Here is a 17597-nt window from a genome sequence, read left to right as displayed (position 1 = left end):
ACAGCATTAAGGGACCAGTGGATGGAGTTTATTTTTATAGAGCATCAACGGAGTTGTGCAAGTGTTTTTGTTTGTTCCCTGCATTTCGAAGATGATTGTTTTACAAACAAGGCCCAGTTTGACGCCGGATTTGCACATCGTTTATTTCTTAAGGATAATGCAGTCCCAACGAAAAAGGGTCACGATCGTGTGTTGGAACCACATGCGGTGAGAAAAACTGCTTCAAATATCTTTGTATTGTTAACTTAGCTATCGGCGTGTAAGCACATCAAATAAACAACATGCGATGTTGTCATCAAACTGCATTTTCCACATGTACAGCTTAAAAAAAAAAAAAAAAAAAAAGACAACATAAAGTGGAACTTAGTCATTTTCCAAATCCGCTAAGCAAATATATACAGTTTCAGTACATACCACATAGAGACACCTTTGCTGATGCTGCTCTTGTTAAATTTCAGCCTCTGGATCTGTGTCACAGCTTCCAAACGCTCTCAACGCAAAAGCCTACTGGCGCTCGTGATTCTTTAGCTCACACGTCACGCCTCTAGGCGCTCCTGTTTATCCGGGAAAAATCGGTACAGACTATGTTCCTCTTATGAATATAATAAAACTAAAGACTTTTTGGAGTTATGAAGGCTGCAGTACTACTCTATAGGTACTCAAGATTAACAGGATATTGAGTGAAAACGAGCATTTCACCCCCCCCTTTAAGATCAAATCAAATCAAATCACTTGTATTGTCACATCACCACAGCACATGTGCCTTGGTGAGTGAAATTCTTTGGAGCATGCTCCAGACAGTGCTGAAACAATTTACATATAGACATACAGATTTAAACAGATGACAATGAACAAATGCAATATACACATACCTATACACAGTACACACAGTGTACTATTAAACATACTTACAGTTAGCAATACAAATTATACACAGTTTGTACATACTTACAGTTAATAATACACATTATACACAGTAGGCACACATTCGACATTATGTAGACATATATACACAAAATTTGCAAGGGTGCAACTGATCATACATGAACTGGATATGCAAAATATCATGGATGTGCATTGGATACTATCCAGTGGTAGCAGATATATTATTGTATTAAGTGCAGTGTGTATGTATAGTCCAGTATTGAACTGTGTTGGAGTTAAAGTGCTGTGTGTGGCCTACCATATTGTGGGTTTATGCTGTAGGATTTTGCAGTAGGGTGTATTAGTTCTGACTGTTCATTAGTCTGATAGCCTGGGGGAAAAGCTATCCCTCAGTCTGCTTGTGTGGGATCGGATGCTGTGGAGACATCTTCCTGATAGCAGAAAAGAAAGCAGTCTGTGGGATGGGTGGCTGGAGTCACTGATGATCCTCAGGGCTTTCCTCATACACCGCCTGGTGTAGATGCCCTGAAGAGAGGGAAGCTAACCTCTAACAATGTGGCAAGAAGTTCACGCGACCCTTTGGAGAGCTCTGCGGTTGCCAGCAGTGGCGTTTCCAAACAAGGCAGTAATGCAACCAGTGCAGGTGTAGAATATTCTGAGGCTCATTCCAAACTTCCTCAGCTGTCTCATGAAGAAGAGGTGTTGATGTGACTTCTTCAGCACTTGCATCAGTGAGTGTAGACCATGAGATTGATGTGAAACGCAGAGGAACTGTTACTGGAAACAGCCGGAAGCGAAGAGGAGAAAGCTTTTTGAAACTAACTGGAATGTGTTCTTTTCAAACTGGAGGGTTTTGTCTTAGTATGTCCAACAACATTGAGCGGTGACTGATGAATGGTAAAGCCAGGAACTGAACTAGTCAAAAGGTGCTTGGGGACGATGATCAAACCGGTAAAATCAAAGATGGTAAAATCCTGTCAGTTTACTATATTAAACAGTTTAATCTTGACTTTCAGTGTTTATTACTGTGTTTTTATTGGCATGGTGGTTTGGACATAATAGTTTAGCTTCGTCAGTGGCTGAAAAACATGAATAAATTGAACAAAATCTTAAAGTGTTCTTAAGCAAGCTTTTCAAAAGAATTTGGTTTAATTGTATAAACTATAGTTGCTTTGCTTTTTTACAACCTGCAAATGTTCTATTTACCCTGTAACTGATTGGAACAAGAGAGGAAAAAGTTGGACTTAAACACAGAACAAGTTTATATTTGCACAGTAATTACTGAGAAAAATATTGCGCTAGTTTTAATTGAATTGTTTTTATTGCCAAATTAAACCCTCTACTCTTTTGACTATAAAAACATCACAGTATACATCCACTGAAATACAAATGGTGTATTGTGTATTGTTTCTGCGAACAGCTGGAAAGCGGTAAGTTTGTTTTTATCTGTATTGAACACCTTGATGGTTTTAAGTTATTTGGTGATAGTGGTGTTGGGAGGTTACTGCTGTGATTCAGCTGAGATTGACTAATAAGCTTTCATAAGGTAAGTAGACTCATGAAATATAATTCAGCAGAAAATCATTAACTCATTTAATTAGATTATTTTAGTTTTGTTGTTCAGTAATCTCCATCATATGTCATTTAATAATAGAATGGTTAAAAAATACCCAGGCCTATAATAAAATAGGTCTACCAATATAAAATTATAAAAAGTATTATCTTTCTAAATTACTCCCAGACATAAGATTGTTGTTTAGACCATGCATACCACATAATATTAGAATAGGGACCCCTTAGCTTCAAAATCCTTAAAGTATAAATTATCTGTAGTTTTACATTGTGTTACCCCTTTATTCCTCAAACATTGCATATTATTCCATTATACCTACACAGAGGAACTGAATAGGCTCACTATAATAATTAAAGTTACACCGAAACTTCAGTTTACTTACTCTGTTATTGCAGGTTGCATATCTGGTTGTTACCCCATTATCACCCAAACTTATTACACGGCTCTGTGGAATACTTGATTCTGATTGGTCAGTCGTGACATTCTGAGGTAACAACCGGTAAAAGCTGATAACACAGGCTCATCCGGGTAACTGAAGTCAGCGTTGTACTCTTGCTAGGAACAGTTTTTCTTGCTGGAAGCTTTGCGTTTGTTTAGCTAATAAAATATTAAAACTCAAAAAAAAAAAGAAATGGTGCACAATTATTTAATTATGTCATCCTAGAGACTCGCTCTCTCGTTTCATTCAAACGCAGCTGCTGCCATTTTGCTATGATTGTTTTGTGCACTGAATTGGATTATAAGAGAACTAACAAACAAAAATTATTTTATTACCTTAATTATTTATGTAGTGAAATGTTGTGTAATAAGTTTGACTGTGTCATTTCCCTTAAATGTCCATCTAGTTTGAATTTCCTGCTTGCTCACAACTGCAGTGTTCACAGAAGATTTGTGTTCAAATATTTCAACTCAAATAAATATTTTGCATCTAATTATTTATTTATGTGGCAAGAAGCTGTGTTATAAGCGGGATAATGTACATCCAGCCGGTTGTTATCTTAGAATAAATACCTTCAGGCTGATACAAGACCCCACCGCGTCCTGATACCCCTGTTTGGGTTTATTCTAAGAGAACAACCGGCTGGATGTACACTATCCCTAACATAACATACTGTTTCCTTATACATACATTTACGTTTTTTATAGATACACTATAATTACAGAAATGTACACTGTAGATTCAGTATACGTACATAATTCTTTGCAGATTGTAATCTAAAGTATAGGATTTGTGCTGTTGATGCTTAAAAAGGGAAGAGACCTCACTGTGTACAGCATTCCCTGACTGGAACAGATTCATTGCTGTAAATCTTTCCTCTGATTTCTGCTACTGAGACAATTAGTCACAACATGGCAATAGATCAGCTATATTTCACCATCATGTAAAACAACCAGCCTCAACATTATATTCAGAGGGTCTCATTTAGGCCAAACCAGGCCGAGAAGTCACTTTGACCTCTGAAGTCAATGCCATGTGTCAAATAAAGCAGGACAGAGGTGTGAAAAGACACCCTAGGGACAGACAGCCACCCCTCTCCCCCCTTCATCGCCCAAAGCTGATCATTTGTCTGATATGCCTGGTGTGACCCTGAGAGTGCCTACCTCTGCAGCTACGCCCATCATCTCCCACCTCGAATCCATCCGCACAGAAGCAGAATGTGCCGTTTCTGGTCATGATGCATCCATAGCGGCAATGCAGCTCGTGACAGGCTGACAGGAGTTCTGTGGGAGGAGAGAGAGGGAGAGAAAGAGTTTGAGAGAGGGAAAAACATGTAAATTGCTTTTTGATTTCACTCCCTCTAAAAGCCCTTCCTTGCCATCAGCGCAAGGATGTGCCAGAGCGTACTGACAGTTGTGAGCCAGAGGCGGGGATCAATAGCACTCCGTGAGGGTGGAATCAGAGAGGTGCTCCACACAAGGAAAAAGAGGTATAATTAGAAGAAATACCTAACCTTTCTGCTGAAAATTCTATGGGGAAAGAAAAAGGTTTTGTTTGGAGACCTGCAGAAGCTTTTAGCAATTCTTCCTGGCCTTCGGTCCTCAAAACTCAATCAACCTGCCACAAAAGACTTGTGCACAACTGCTATTAGGTTTTCCATTAATAGTTTCCACAGTAAACCTTTGCTGAACACCATATTTAGCAAGCATAGAATGGAAGTGCTGCTTTTTCCATGATTGTTTGACATCCCATAACAAACATTTTGATTGGTATCCAATGCCTTTTTCTAATAACTGAATATGAATCTTCCATTACTATTGCAAAAATGCCACTGAGGAACAAAAATACAATTATAATGTACCACATGCAGAAAGGTTCATGATCCCAATGAACTACATCTCATAGGGGAAGAAGAAAAAAATAGTTTGAAGGCCATATTATTTTCCAGTTGCAATAAGTACAGAAAACAAATGCAAAACAAGCTCTTTAAACAATGACACAAGCAGTCTAACCCATAAAGACCCTAAAGATCATAAAAACCACTGATACCGATTTTTTTTTTCTCCTTAAATATAATGGTATTTTGCATGTTGTGTTTTCAGCCTGATCTCACAGTCAAAACGTACATATTGACGTAAATGAAAACTGTCCAATACGTATGTGCCTTTACGTATTACAGTGTCATTTACGTATTATCTGGACGTAATTACAGGTTCGATACGTATCGGAATTTACGTAAAAACAACCTCAAATACGTACAGATAGAACGTGTTCTCTGACCATTCAGTTATCCATAGAAATTTGCTCATGAAGCTGCTATTCAATGCGTATCTGATTAATTTTTTTTTATATTTATGTGTATTTTCCCTTTTTATCTTTTTTTTTTTTTTGAGAAATGTAAGATCCCTATACCTCACCCGAACCTAAACCTACCCATTATATACAGAATGTTAAAAGAATGAAACATAAAACACAATTTGAGTAAAAATATAACATTAAAATGTTTTTTTGAGCCACTAACGTTAATCTTACATCTACCCCTAAACCTACCCATAACCATTTCTTAAAACTACATAACGTTACTGTTATAAAAAAAACAAATAACAGACAAACAAACATAACGTTAATCATTTATTTTTTGCAAAAAATATTAAAAGTGGTACCAAAAGTAGTTCAAATGATAATGAGTTCCAGTCGCAGTCCTCTCTGGAGGTAATAGTTTTTATAGGGTACAGAGCAGAATTTAATTTATTAATCCATGAAATTATGAATCTGTCTTCTCTCCGTGAAGGCGCACTGGCGCAGTACTGATTTCAAATGTCTATCAACTGAAACACGACATGTCGCAATCTGTGACGAATTATGTGAGAACCAATGAGAGTTCGATATCAGTGCCGTAAACGTTAGATTATTTACGTTTTTTTAGCTGCTAACACGTAAGTATTTGTACATTTTACTGCTATAAATACGTCTAGGTTGTACATTTTTATGTGCATGAAAACGTAAGTAAATGTACGTGTGGTAGAACCACATTTAACTTAAAAATACACACGTATACTCATGAGATCACGTTGGTGTTTTAGGGTGAATTTAACAAGTCTTGGAAGTTTTCACAAGTTTAAGTAAGTAAATACATAGCTATAATTAAAGGTGCACTAAATGATTTTTTCCAAATGATGCTGATAAGCACCAAAAGAGACACACCCATTACCCAACAGGCCCTTATTTTGAAATCTCTGCCTCACATGTACATACACACATACTGTACACAGTGATCAAGGAAACAAATGAAGATGACACAAAACTCATCTATCAAGAAGAAACAGCGCAACCTCACGATTTACTAATTTGTTCCACCGATGTACTAAAAAGTAGGCACGTTTTCTCATTTGTTTCCTCAATGTACTAAAACATGCACGCAATTACTATTTCATTCCCTCGATTTCCTAAATCGTCCGCACAATTTGTTCTCTCGATATATAAACCATGTACACGATTTAGCAAATCGAGAGAACGAAATAGTAAATCGTGTGCACGATTTAGCCTACTTTTTTCCCTGTATGCCATGTGCGGGGCTCCGTAGTAACACATACAGTCATATTAAAAAATGTCACTGTAAGCTATAAACATCAAATCACAAAACATAATTTATATCATTTGGATTAAAAATAGAGACCCCAAACCACTTTAATAATACTTTTTGAAGTTATTTACTTATTTTCTTTATTTGAGCTCTTACAATAGATCCTGTAAGGCAAACATCAAAAATGCATTGCATTTTGTGTGTGGAATATCTGACAAAATGAGCATAACATGACAATTTTCTACTAAGACGACCCTAAAATTCACTTTCGAGGTGTCTTTTGTCTGCCTTGCGTGCTGTGCCGTCTATCATTCTCTCTGGAAGGTCTCAGTGGAATACTAGTGCAACAACCTAAAATTATTTTCATACAGTGCAACAAAGGCCACATCAGCACGTCTCTGAACCCCTCTGTCTGCCTGTCACATATTAAATCATCTGGCAGTTCCTTAGTTCCAACCGGCTATTGTTCACTGCACTCTTAAGACATTTGTGGGTGTGGATTCAGCTGCATAATTACAATTGCTACAAAGACAACTGATTTAACAGCTTCACAAAAACACATGTGAATAAGACACTATTCCGATCTAAAATAATGAGCCCTCACAAAGAAGAGCTTAACTTCAGGTATTACAAGACATGTGACTGTTAACATTAATTAAAGGAATGTATGCAAATCTGTTCTTTTGATTTCCTACATCTAGTGTCTGATTACCATCATTAGAAGAGCATTCATTAATAGAATCAAGCCATATATCTGGTTATATTTTATTCATTGTATCAAACCAAATCTACTTCTGTACATTTTCTTTTTCTGCCCTGTGCATCCTATAATACTGATTTTATACATCAATCTACATACATTTACATGCTACTACTATTATTACTATTACAACTACTAACAAAACATGTATAAAATTAGCATCCATCGAAACTCTTGACTCTTGAGTTTAATACAAACCAAAATAAAATGCATTATTAATCAATAAAAATATGACTACTACTACTAATAATACTAATACAATATTTATAAAGTAACATTTATTGAGTTTCTTCATTTAAAATAAAATAAAATAAAATAAAATAACATAAAATAAAAAAGTGCTTTCCAGTTATGTGTGCAATTGAAATCAGACAGATAAAACAAACGCAGCTGGTCTGTGAAAATTAAATTTATGGCTGAGACACGTAGCAGCCATGCTAAAGTAGATATGAAAGATTTATGGGTTCATAAGTTTCATGATATGTCCTAGCAGCAACACCAGTGCCATGCTTAAATGGAACTATGCTTGCTACAGAATCTGCAAATACAGGTTGGATCATAATAGTCAACAAAGATTTAGGGAGTATCCCTTCATTATCTTCTAATGCGACCATGAATGAAGAATGAAGCGCTACATTCAGCAGAGATCATAAACATGAGTAAGTCTCTTTTTATTTATTTATATACTTGTACTAGTTTTCACATGACTTGTAAACATTTTACAAGTTAGACTTTTTCAGAAATATAATTCCTTACTAAATGTATAATAAGTGAAACGTTATGAAGTTTCAATAACAATTTACTGGGCATTACTATACCATTCAAAATGAATGATGTAAATAATATAAATGTAACAAATGTAACAAACAATGCCGTTCTTTCAATTCAACCCCCAAAAAACCTGAAAAAATATTCTCAGCTCTTTTTAACATTAATAATAATAATAATAATAATAATAATAATAATAATAATAATAATAATAAATGTTTTTTTTTTTGGTAGAAAATCTGATTGTTAAAAGGATTTCTGAAGGATTGTGTGACTAGAGTAATGATGCAAAAAAAAAATCAGCTTTGAAAGTCAGCTTTGATTGTTCCTAATAATGTGTTTATCTGCACTCGCAAGTGGATATTAAATTATGTTGTGGGATAATTAAATATATTCTAAATAAACTACAAACATAAAATTATATACGTTTATTTTGTCCTCACATTATTTATTGTAACTCTTCCCTCTCAGTCACACAGCTGACCGAAATGCTCATTATGCAGCTCATTATGCGGGCTTTTGTCTTCTCAGGTGTAAATCCCAATGATATGCATGATAGTTGATGCCTACTCGCATATGACTTTTACAAACAAAAAGTGTCTTCGAAAATTTAAATCAATATATTGTTTTCTGTGAGTGAGTAAACAAGATGATTTTCACATAATTTAGAAAGAAAAAGTCTAGCCTACAAGCTCCAGTTCTTAAAAGTCCCGGGAACCAATGTTCTTTATGTGTTTTATTGCCTTATTCAAGCGATTAAATTTTTTTTTGTTTTTCACTATGTGAGCATAACATAATTTTTCTCAAAAACACAATCATGTACATACATGCTGCTCACATATTATTATAGCCCAGTTTTTTTACTGATTACAGTGATATTAGACTTTGGCCATTTAGATGTTTATAATCAACTGACAAAAAAAAAATGTCAGGGCATGACAAAACTTCTCCAGGCCCCAAAAATACCCTTCAGAGGGTTAAAACATAAAACGAATAATATAATTTTCCTTTTGAAAACATTACAAGTAACATCAAATTGAGGAACTTTTCTCAGCATCAAAAGATCTGAATAGCAATTGCACTGCATCTTGTCAGAAATTAAGCAAATGTTTACATGTGGCTATATGCTAGTATCTAATTAATGACTAGCATAGTATTTATTTTTATTTATTTATTTAGTTTTTCTGATGATTAATCAACACCATTCACTACAAATGTAAGCATGCAACAAGTAAAAAAATCTTAGAAGTAGGGATGTTTATTTCAGCCATCTTTCCTAACTGACCCTCGTTAACCAATTATTAACCTTTAACCGACAAAATTATTTAAAATTAGAATAGAATTAAATTAGAAAGGATAAGTACTTGTGACCCGCTAGAAATACTAACATTTGTTTCCCGGGAAAATTTTTTTACATGCGCAAAAACGCAAAAAGCAGCAAACAACCGAACATGAGGATCCACACAGTCATTATATCACCTCACCCACCTGCAGAGATTCTGCAAGTGGAGAAAAACATAATAAAGCTAGGCTAAATATATATTAGGCTTATTTTACAAAAGCACAAATATTTGTTTTTATTGTGAATGTTACTTTTAAAACCATTTAACTGGTTGCAATAATAGGTCAAAATTATCAAAGTTCGGTTAACGGTTAACCAGTTAAAATGAACATCCCTACTTAGAAGGCAAAGCATAGATTTTAAAAGTGCTGTAACACCCCCCCCCCCCCCCCACTCCCTTTATTTATTTATTTATTTTTTATAAAACATCCCTATATCTGATAAATATCACTGAAATAAGTGTCCTGAGAAATCACAACCAACGCTGTGACAGTCCTCAGCTCTATAAACAAACAAACAAACAAACCAAAAAATGTCAGGAGAGAGGTAAATGCATTTTTAGCCAATCACAAATGCTCTCTGCATGTTATTCTGGACATTCAGGTTATTGACATGGGGTTGGTGGACTGATTGGAGGTTGGGGTTTTGTAGAAAGAGCATGTGGTTGAACTAAAATTGCCTACAGCACATTTAGGACCTGTTGTGTTTTGATAGTCCAGAAAAAAAGCTACACTAGTTTAAGATCTGATCTTGTTATTCATACAGGTATTACATAACTCTAAGCAGCTGCATTCATGAACTTTTTATTGGATGCAACCTGCTTTGTGGAGACAAAAGGCCAAGCAAAGGGATGAGATGGTATGCTGACAGATAGGACTAATCCTTATATCTGCTTTCAAACATCAGTAAGCTCTCATGACCCGGCACGTAGCAAACGGATATTCACAACAATGTCTTTTGCTGATGCTGAAAATGTCATGGCTTTACTAGGGAAAGTTAAAGAAAAGTTTACAGAAGTCATATCAGAGAATTCTAAACATTAAAACAGAGTCATGTGACAAGTACAACACATCTTTAAAGGGACAGTCCACCAAAAATCTATTTTTAAATGTTTTGTGAGAATATTTTGGCTTGACATGAGTTTAGCACTTGTTCTTGTTGTGTTTTTTCAATTTTATTTTAAATAGTTATTTTTAAAGAAACATTTCAAGGTAGAGTGGTTTGTAGCAATCATTTGCATTCTGTAAATGTTGCATCGTTTCATTCATTCTCTGTCTTTCTTGCACTTTATAAATGTGTCCTGTATCACAGTATGTGTATTGCTAGAGAGAACGTGTCCTGGTTATGGGTGCTCTCATATGCCCTGGATGCTGCTGAAAATTATAAATTACAATTTCTTAAATTAAAAATGAGCTCCCTATTGGATTATTTTATACAGCTAGTGTTATATTGTACGGTTAGATACTGTAAATAAACTAATACATTCAGTAAACATCTTAACTTTTGGAACTTAAAAGTTTTTATCCCAACTTTAAGATGCTATTTATGATCTCATTCAGTAATGATGCATAAACACCAATCTACCTATGCATGTTTTCAAGAGAAAAACATAATTCACCATTAAATTCCATACTAAAATGAATACAAATATGCATATGTGCAGCTGACCAATAAGAGGCCTGCAATCTTGGTTTGTTTTTAAAGGTGTTTATTGTGATCGAGCGGTTTTTGAGAAAAGCAGCATTGCTCAAAGATTTTTCAATGCATCTCTCAGATGAAAATTTGTATTTTTAGAAAGTATAACATGTTTGCTGGGAATTAACAAAGGCCATAATGGAGAGTTTAGTGGAAAGCCCTTTTATGCCACTAGTTTGGCTGCTTTTTATGCAAATGCCTAACTTCTGGCACAGAGTTGCTTATTTAAAATATTCCAGATTCATTAACATTAAAACAAAGTTAAGAACAAATTAATGTTTGTACAAATTCATCTTATAAATGCAAATAATCCACATAATTATTAGTGAATGAGACACATTATTTTTAGGAATTATTCAAAAGTTTTGTTTTTAATGCAAAATACTCTTAACTTATTCTCAAGACGAAAATAGCAGTTAAGAAGAATTTTACTTTAGAATGTTTCAAGAATTTGGGACCAGAAGCAGTAAACCTTTATATTCTCCATGGCAAAGCACTTATTTTTCTTGTGACAGAGGGTCAGCCTCCCCTCCAATCACTGTCGCCCCAGCCCACATGAAGCTTTACCACAGGAGGGGCGTGATAACGGAATGCTGCTGGCAGTGCGTGACGAGGCTCACTTGATGCTTATTGTGCCCTGTCACCACTGCCATAAATCCAGCATCACATCTCTCCTGTGCTGAGCCAGCCTCCTCTTGTGCATCACAAACTGTCCTCGGGGTGTTCTGCCACACGAGGGGCCACCAGTAAGCTGTTGACTCCCTGGCCTAGCCAAGTGGGAACAATCTCCTTTTAAGGGACCTTTTCTTTAAAATTCCTACAGAAAAATGTCAAGGACAGATACTAACTTTAAAAGCCTTGAAAAACATACAGTAGCAAAAGATCAATGGTGGTCCTCACTTGCTGACCTTGATGACAGCATCCCGTGACTTTCAAAAATACAATAAAATACAGTAAACTCTCAAATAAAAGTAAGTCCAATATGCAAACAATTGTCTTAAAGGGAGATACATTTACTTACCCTCAAGAGAGCGAATATATGTTTCTGCCGCTCTACTGTTCTAGCCAAGCTAAATAGATCAAAACTGGCAGCAATTATACTGTATTAACACAACTCTTATCTATAAATGAATCATAAGAAAGTATAATTTTCACAAAAAATATTAAGGTGTTAATATTTATTTTTATTCATCATGTGATTCTAAACCTGTAAGACCAACATGTAAGAACTTTGTTCATCTTCAGAAAACAAAAAACATTTTTTTTTTTTTTTTTTTTTTAATGAAATCCGAGAGCTTTCTGAGTTTCCATAGACAGCAACACAACTGAGATGTTTAAGACCCAGAAAGGTACAGTAGTATAGACCTTTTTGAAAAGTCCATGTGACATCAGTGGTTCAACTGTAATTTTATCAAGCTACGAGAATACTATTTGTGCACAAAGAAAAGAAAAATAACAACTTTTTTTTTTCTCTTCCATGTCAGTCTTTGACATGCGTGCATGTTTTCAGATAAATATCTTAATTTGTGTTCTGAAAAAGAACTAAGGTTTTACAGATTTGGAATGATATGATGGTGAGTAATTAATGACATCATTTTTATTTTGGGGTTAAAGGAAAACGAAACCATTTTTCATGTTCTTCCCTCAGCTTTGACAAGTTGATACATACCTCCAACGTGATCTCATGAGTATACGTGTGTATTTTCACGTTAAATGTGGTTCTACCACACGTACATTTACTTATGTTTTCATGCACATAAAAACATACAACTTAGACGTATTTATAGCAGTAAAACGTACAAATACTTACGTGTTAGCAGCTAAAAAAAACGTAAATAATCTAACGTAAAGTGTCAATTTATATGAATTCCCATGTATTAATATTAAAATCGTGGCTTTAATGATTTAAATCTGTTGTATTTAATTGTCATATCAATAAATGTTTTTATTGAATTTATTGAAAGCAGTTTACTCATCTACTTAATAGGAATAACATTTCTGTGCATGCTGCAAACCATAGATATACAAAAGCACAGCATAAAATTACAAATCAAAATCAAAATCAAAAACAAAAAACGTTACGACATGGTTTACGGCACTGATATCGAACTCTCATTGGTTCTCACATGATTCGTCACAGATTGCGACATGTCGTGTTTTAGGTGATAGACATTTGAAATCAGTACTGCGCCAGTGCGCCTTCACGGAGAGAAGACAGATTCATAATTTCACGGATTAATAAATTAAATTCTGCTCTGTACCCTATAAAAACTATTACCTCCAGAGAGGACTGCGACTGGAACTCATTATCATTTGAACTACTTTTGGTACCACTTTTGATATTTTTACGCAAAAAATAAATCATTAAAGTTATGTTTGTTTGTCTGTTATTTGTTTATTTATAACAGTAACATTATGTAGTTTTAAGAAATGGTTATGGGTAGGTTTAGGGGTAGGTGTAAGATTAATGTTAGTGGCTCAAAAAAAAAAACGTTTTAATGTTATATTTTTACTAAAATTGTGTTTTATGTTTTATTCTTTTAACATTCTGTATAAAATGGGTAGGTTTAGGTTCGGGTGAGGTATAGGGATCTTACATTTATCAAAAATCAGATACGCATTGAATAGCAGCTTCATGAGCAAATTTCTATGGATAACTGACTGGTCAGAGACCACGTTCTATCTGTACGTATTTGAGGTTGTTTTTACGTAAATTTCGATACGTATCGAACCTGTAATTACGTCCAGATAATACGTAAATGACACTGTAAATACGTAAAGGCACATACGTATTGGACAGTTTTAATTTACGTCTAAATATGTACTTTTTGACTGTGAGATCAGGCTGATACCTCTCCCGTCTCAGTGCGTGCACTATATTGCTGTAGCACGCGGTGCCACTATGCTAGCGTTTAGCTTAGCACAATTCATTCCTTAGGATCCAAACAGGGATGAATTTAGGAGTCACCAAACACTTAAATGATGATATTACTGCGCCAAGGTCGAAGTGCTGCAAAGTGCTCTTCCGCCATACATTATAGTTAACACTTTTTATCTGCTTAGAACTCGTGCAACTACTCATGTAACCGTCTTTAAATAGGGAAAACATGGCAGTGTTTGGTGGGTTCTAAATTCATCCCTGTTTGGATCCTAAGGAATGAATGGTGCTAAGATAAAGGCTAGCATAGTGGCGCAGCGCACTACAGCGACTGAGTGTACTCACTGAGACGGAGGGAAAACATAGTGGAATATGGAAAAATGGTGGTGTTTTCATTTAACTATCCCTTTAGACAACACAATGAAAATAGTGAGCACCAAATCAGCATATAGGAAGGGTGTAAAATCGAAGACTGACGTAAGGACGGCTGAAAATTGTTCTTTGCCTATGAATTTTTATGCATGTTTATGCATCGCCCAACAGATCACATCTCCAACTATTATTCATTTCATTGAGAGGCTCAACAGAACTTGGAAAACATCAAATTTAACCTGTGGCAAATGAATGATAAAGTTGTTATTCTTATCAATAACTTAGAGAAGATTCTTTCTTCTATTGAAGTAATACACAGATGGCCTGAAAACTACTTATTACCCCACCCACACAAACATGAGTGAAAAGAAAGAGCAACAGAAGTCTGTAATTTTACTTTCCCATATGGATTAATTACAGGCCAGCTCTGGAGACCTTCATGGCCTTTGTTTCTCCAAGGTCTGTCTTAATCCAATCATTTGCCTGGTTTTCAGGGCCCCCTAATTAATCTGGGACCAAATTAAGATGCTGATCTTTGCACAAGCCATGGCCATTGAAGAAGCAATAGTGTTTAATAAGCATGCCGTAGGCCTGCCTCTCTGAGAGGAATTAAATTTGTTAAAAATTTTACTCTCTTGACAAATTAAAATTCACACAGTATGTGTGCAAATTCATGCATTCCTGATGTTAAAGTAAATGCCATATTTATCAACATCTGTTTGTGTATGAAAAGTCAAAGCATTTCTTAATTAAATTGCAATAAATTTGATATACACATGCAATACAATGTTTTGGAAGAACACTTTGTTCACCAAGGCTGATGGTATTATTTGATGGATTGGAATTAATTTGAAAAAATATATTTGATAGAAAATACAGTCAAATAGAGTATTAATTTCAATTAGTTTGAATTTAAAACATCTATATATTTTTATCTGTTTGTTACTTTATGATATATATATATTTTTAATAATGTCCAAGCTGTGCATATTCTTGTCAATCCTGATGCAATAAGCATTACGAATTATCTTCTGTATTCATTTAAGTGATGGAAATTCCCATAAATATGCAAGACAAAAGCATCAGTGTAAATCATTTAGCGTCTCAATACATTTTTAACCTCCCTTTCTACAGATAAGAATAATGCTGTAATTGGATTTGATATCACCAGATTGTATTGGGTTCTTTCAAAATATTACAAAAGGTAATGATTTGACAGATGATTCAGACGATACAGTGAAAACAGAGAAGCACGTCAAACACTAATGCAAAAAGACTGGCATTTCTAGAAGTCAAAAATAGCAGTGAAAAAGCCAAACTTTAAGTCAGCCACAGTGTTTAGAGTTAACTTAGAGTTAGTACAGCACACAGAGTTTGTTACGGTAAATGCTCTAGCATTTTACTGTTAAAAAGATGTTAATAAAACAACAAAGATTGTTGGAGTACATAATAATAATAATAATAATAATAATAATAAAACTATTTTAATTTTTGTATTTCAATATTTCCTGTTGGCATGTGTGAGTTTCATCATGGAATATCACACAACCTTCAGTTTAAAACACCACAAACGTCATGCATAAAAACCATGAGGCAGCTTTGCTGCGATCATTACCAAAAAGACTGTTCCTTCTCTTCTAGATAATCCTATTAGTGAAAATAATGTGACTATGAGACTAAAACTGACCGAAGGATCCTGGATTAAGAAGCATTGGTTCCTGGGTTAATCCTCCAGAGTTAGCCTATGCCTTTATGAACTCAAACGGGTCAAAAAGTCAACAGGGATTTCTTGTTATTGCACAAATTTGACCCCACGTTACAGTTTAGGACTATCCCCAAAGGAAGCACAGTCAACTCCACACTGAGTGCTACACTGTCATTATACCATTCAAATGAGGTACTTGACTTTCACATTTATGGTAGCCTGATAATGAAAGGTGCATGACCCGCTGAGACTAACAATATGAGCCATCTTCAAACAACAGTGAACGGCCACAAACTGTACAGCATCACTGAACATCATCGGTTTCATCTGAAAATGACCAGCAGCTAGCAAGGGGAACGCTTCATGGATTCTGGATGATATTACATATCATTGCACAAAACAAATTCAATAAATATGCTAATAGCTTATGTGTAGGTGAATGCACTCCACTTTTCTTTAAACTGAAGAGAAAACAGGAAATGGCTTGCACTGCATTTGTGGATATTTACATTTGCACCATTGTTACCGCTGCCATCCTGACCCTGGGGATACTGTTTGTTTGTTTATATGAATTGTTGGAAATTAAAAGTTAATCAAGTGAAATAATTGAATGCTGTTGAGAGGCAAAGCGAGGGAGGGAAGGTACATCTGTGACATGTTTTTTCATTACTTTGCAAAAGAAGTGTTATCTATTAACAATGACATCCCCAAATTTGTACAACTATGCAAATGCTTGTTTTACTTACGACAAGTTAATGCCTGCTGATGTGCACACTGATTAATTTACTTTCAGCAAGGTTTTGTTGAATAATATAGTTAATTTTCAAAGTTGTCTTTGTAGGGTTGCATCAATACTTATGACGATAGGTCAGCAAGATTAAAAATTATAATTATATATATATATATATATATATATATATATATATATATATATATATATATATAATAAAATAAAATAATTAAATAAATTACATTTATTAAACAATTTTGCATTTATTTAATTTTATTTCTTAGGACTGGTTTTGGGATCCATGGGCACACACACAAACACACATTATATGTATAGTACAGTTATTTTAATATTTATTATTGTACTACTAATTCATAATCTTACTGTCTTTGCTGTTGATTAAATAAAGGCACACTTTGGGGAACATAAGAAAAACAATTAAATGGGTGTTTTTTTTTTCTATGCTTGACTGTGTTCATGGGGTGCAGTCTAACACTTTAAATGCATAAATGCTTAATGTTTAATGCTTTTTTTTTCTTTTCATTTTTCACATAATTTACCTTTATTCTACACCACTCTGTCCATTCTCTCATGAAAACGCCGGTGATTTCCTGGTTTTATGAAACCCCACCCTCAGAAATACACAATGGGCTCAGATTGGTTAGCTGGCCCAGTATGTTGTGATTCGCTAAATCACATGTGCTCCAGATGTATTGTAAACAATGGCGTTGTCGAATATACTGCTTATTAATTTGAGCCTGACTGAGACCCAGAGAATATTAGTGAAGAGGATCACACAGAACCTGTGCCAGCACACAGCTCTTAATGGTGTGTGTTTTGTTTGTTGTTGTCTCATACCTTTAGATA

At 34.8% G+C, this 17597-nt stretch overlaps 1 protein-coding gene across 1 annotated transcript in view; it reads right to left on the bottom strand.

Annotated features, from left to right (window-relative positions):
* The window catches only part of LOC113080298 (low-density lipoprotein receptor-related protein 1B-like), a gene marked incomplete at its 5' end in the record, with an annotated part of 67419 nt that overhangs the window by 28856 nt on the left and 20966 nt on the right, over positions 1 to 17597 (bottom strand). The window contains one exon of the mRNA XM_026252496.1: positions 4061 to 4180. Within this exon, the coding sequence (XP_026108281.1) occupies positions 4061 to 4180 (120 nt within the window). The remainder of the gene's footprint in view (positions 1 to 4060; positions 4181 to 17597) is intronic.

The sequence above is a fragment of the Carassius auratus genome, unplaced genomic scaffold, assembly GCF_003368295.1.
Source record: "Carassius auratus strain Wakin unplaced genomic scaffold, ASM336829v1 scaf_tig00030803, whole genome shotgun sequence".
NCBI lineage: Eukaryota > Metazoa > Chordata > Actinopteri > Cypriniformes > Cyprinidae > Carassius > Carassius auratus.
Note: the sequence above shows the minus strand (reverse complement) of the source record. Positions and strands in the feature narration are given on the sequence as shown.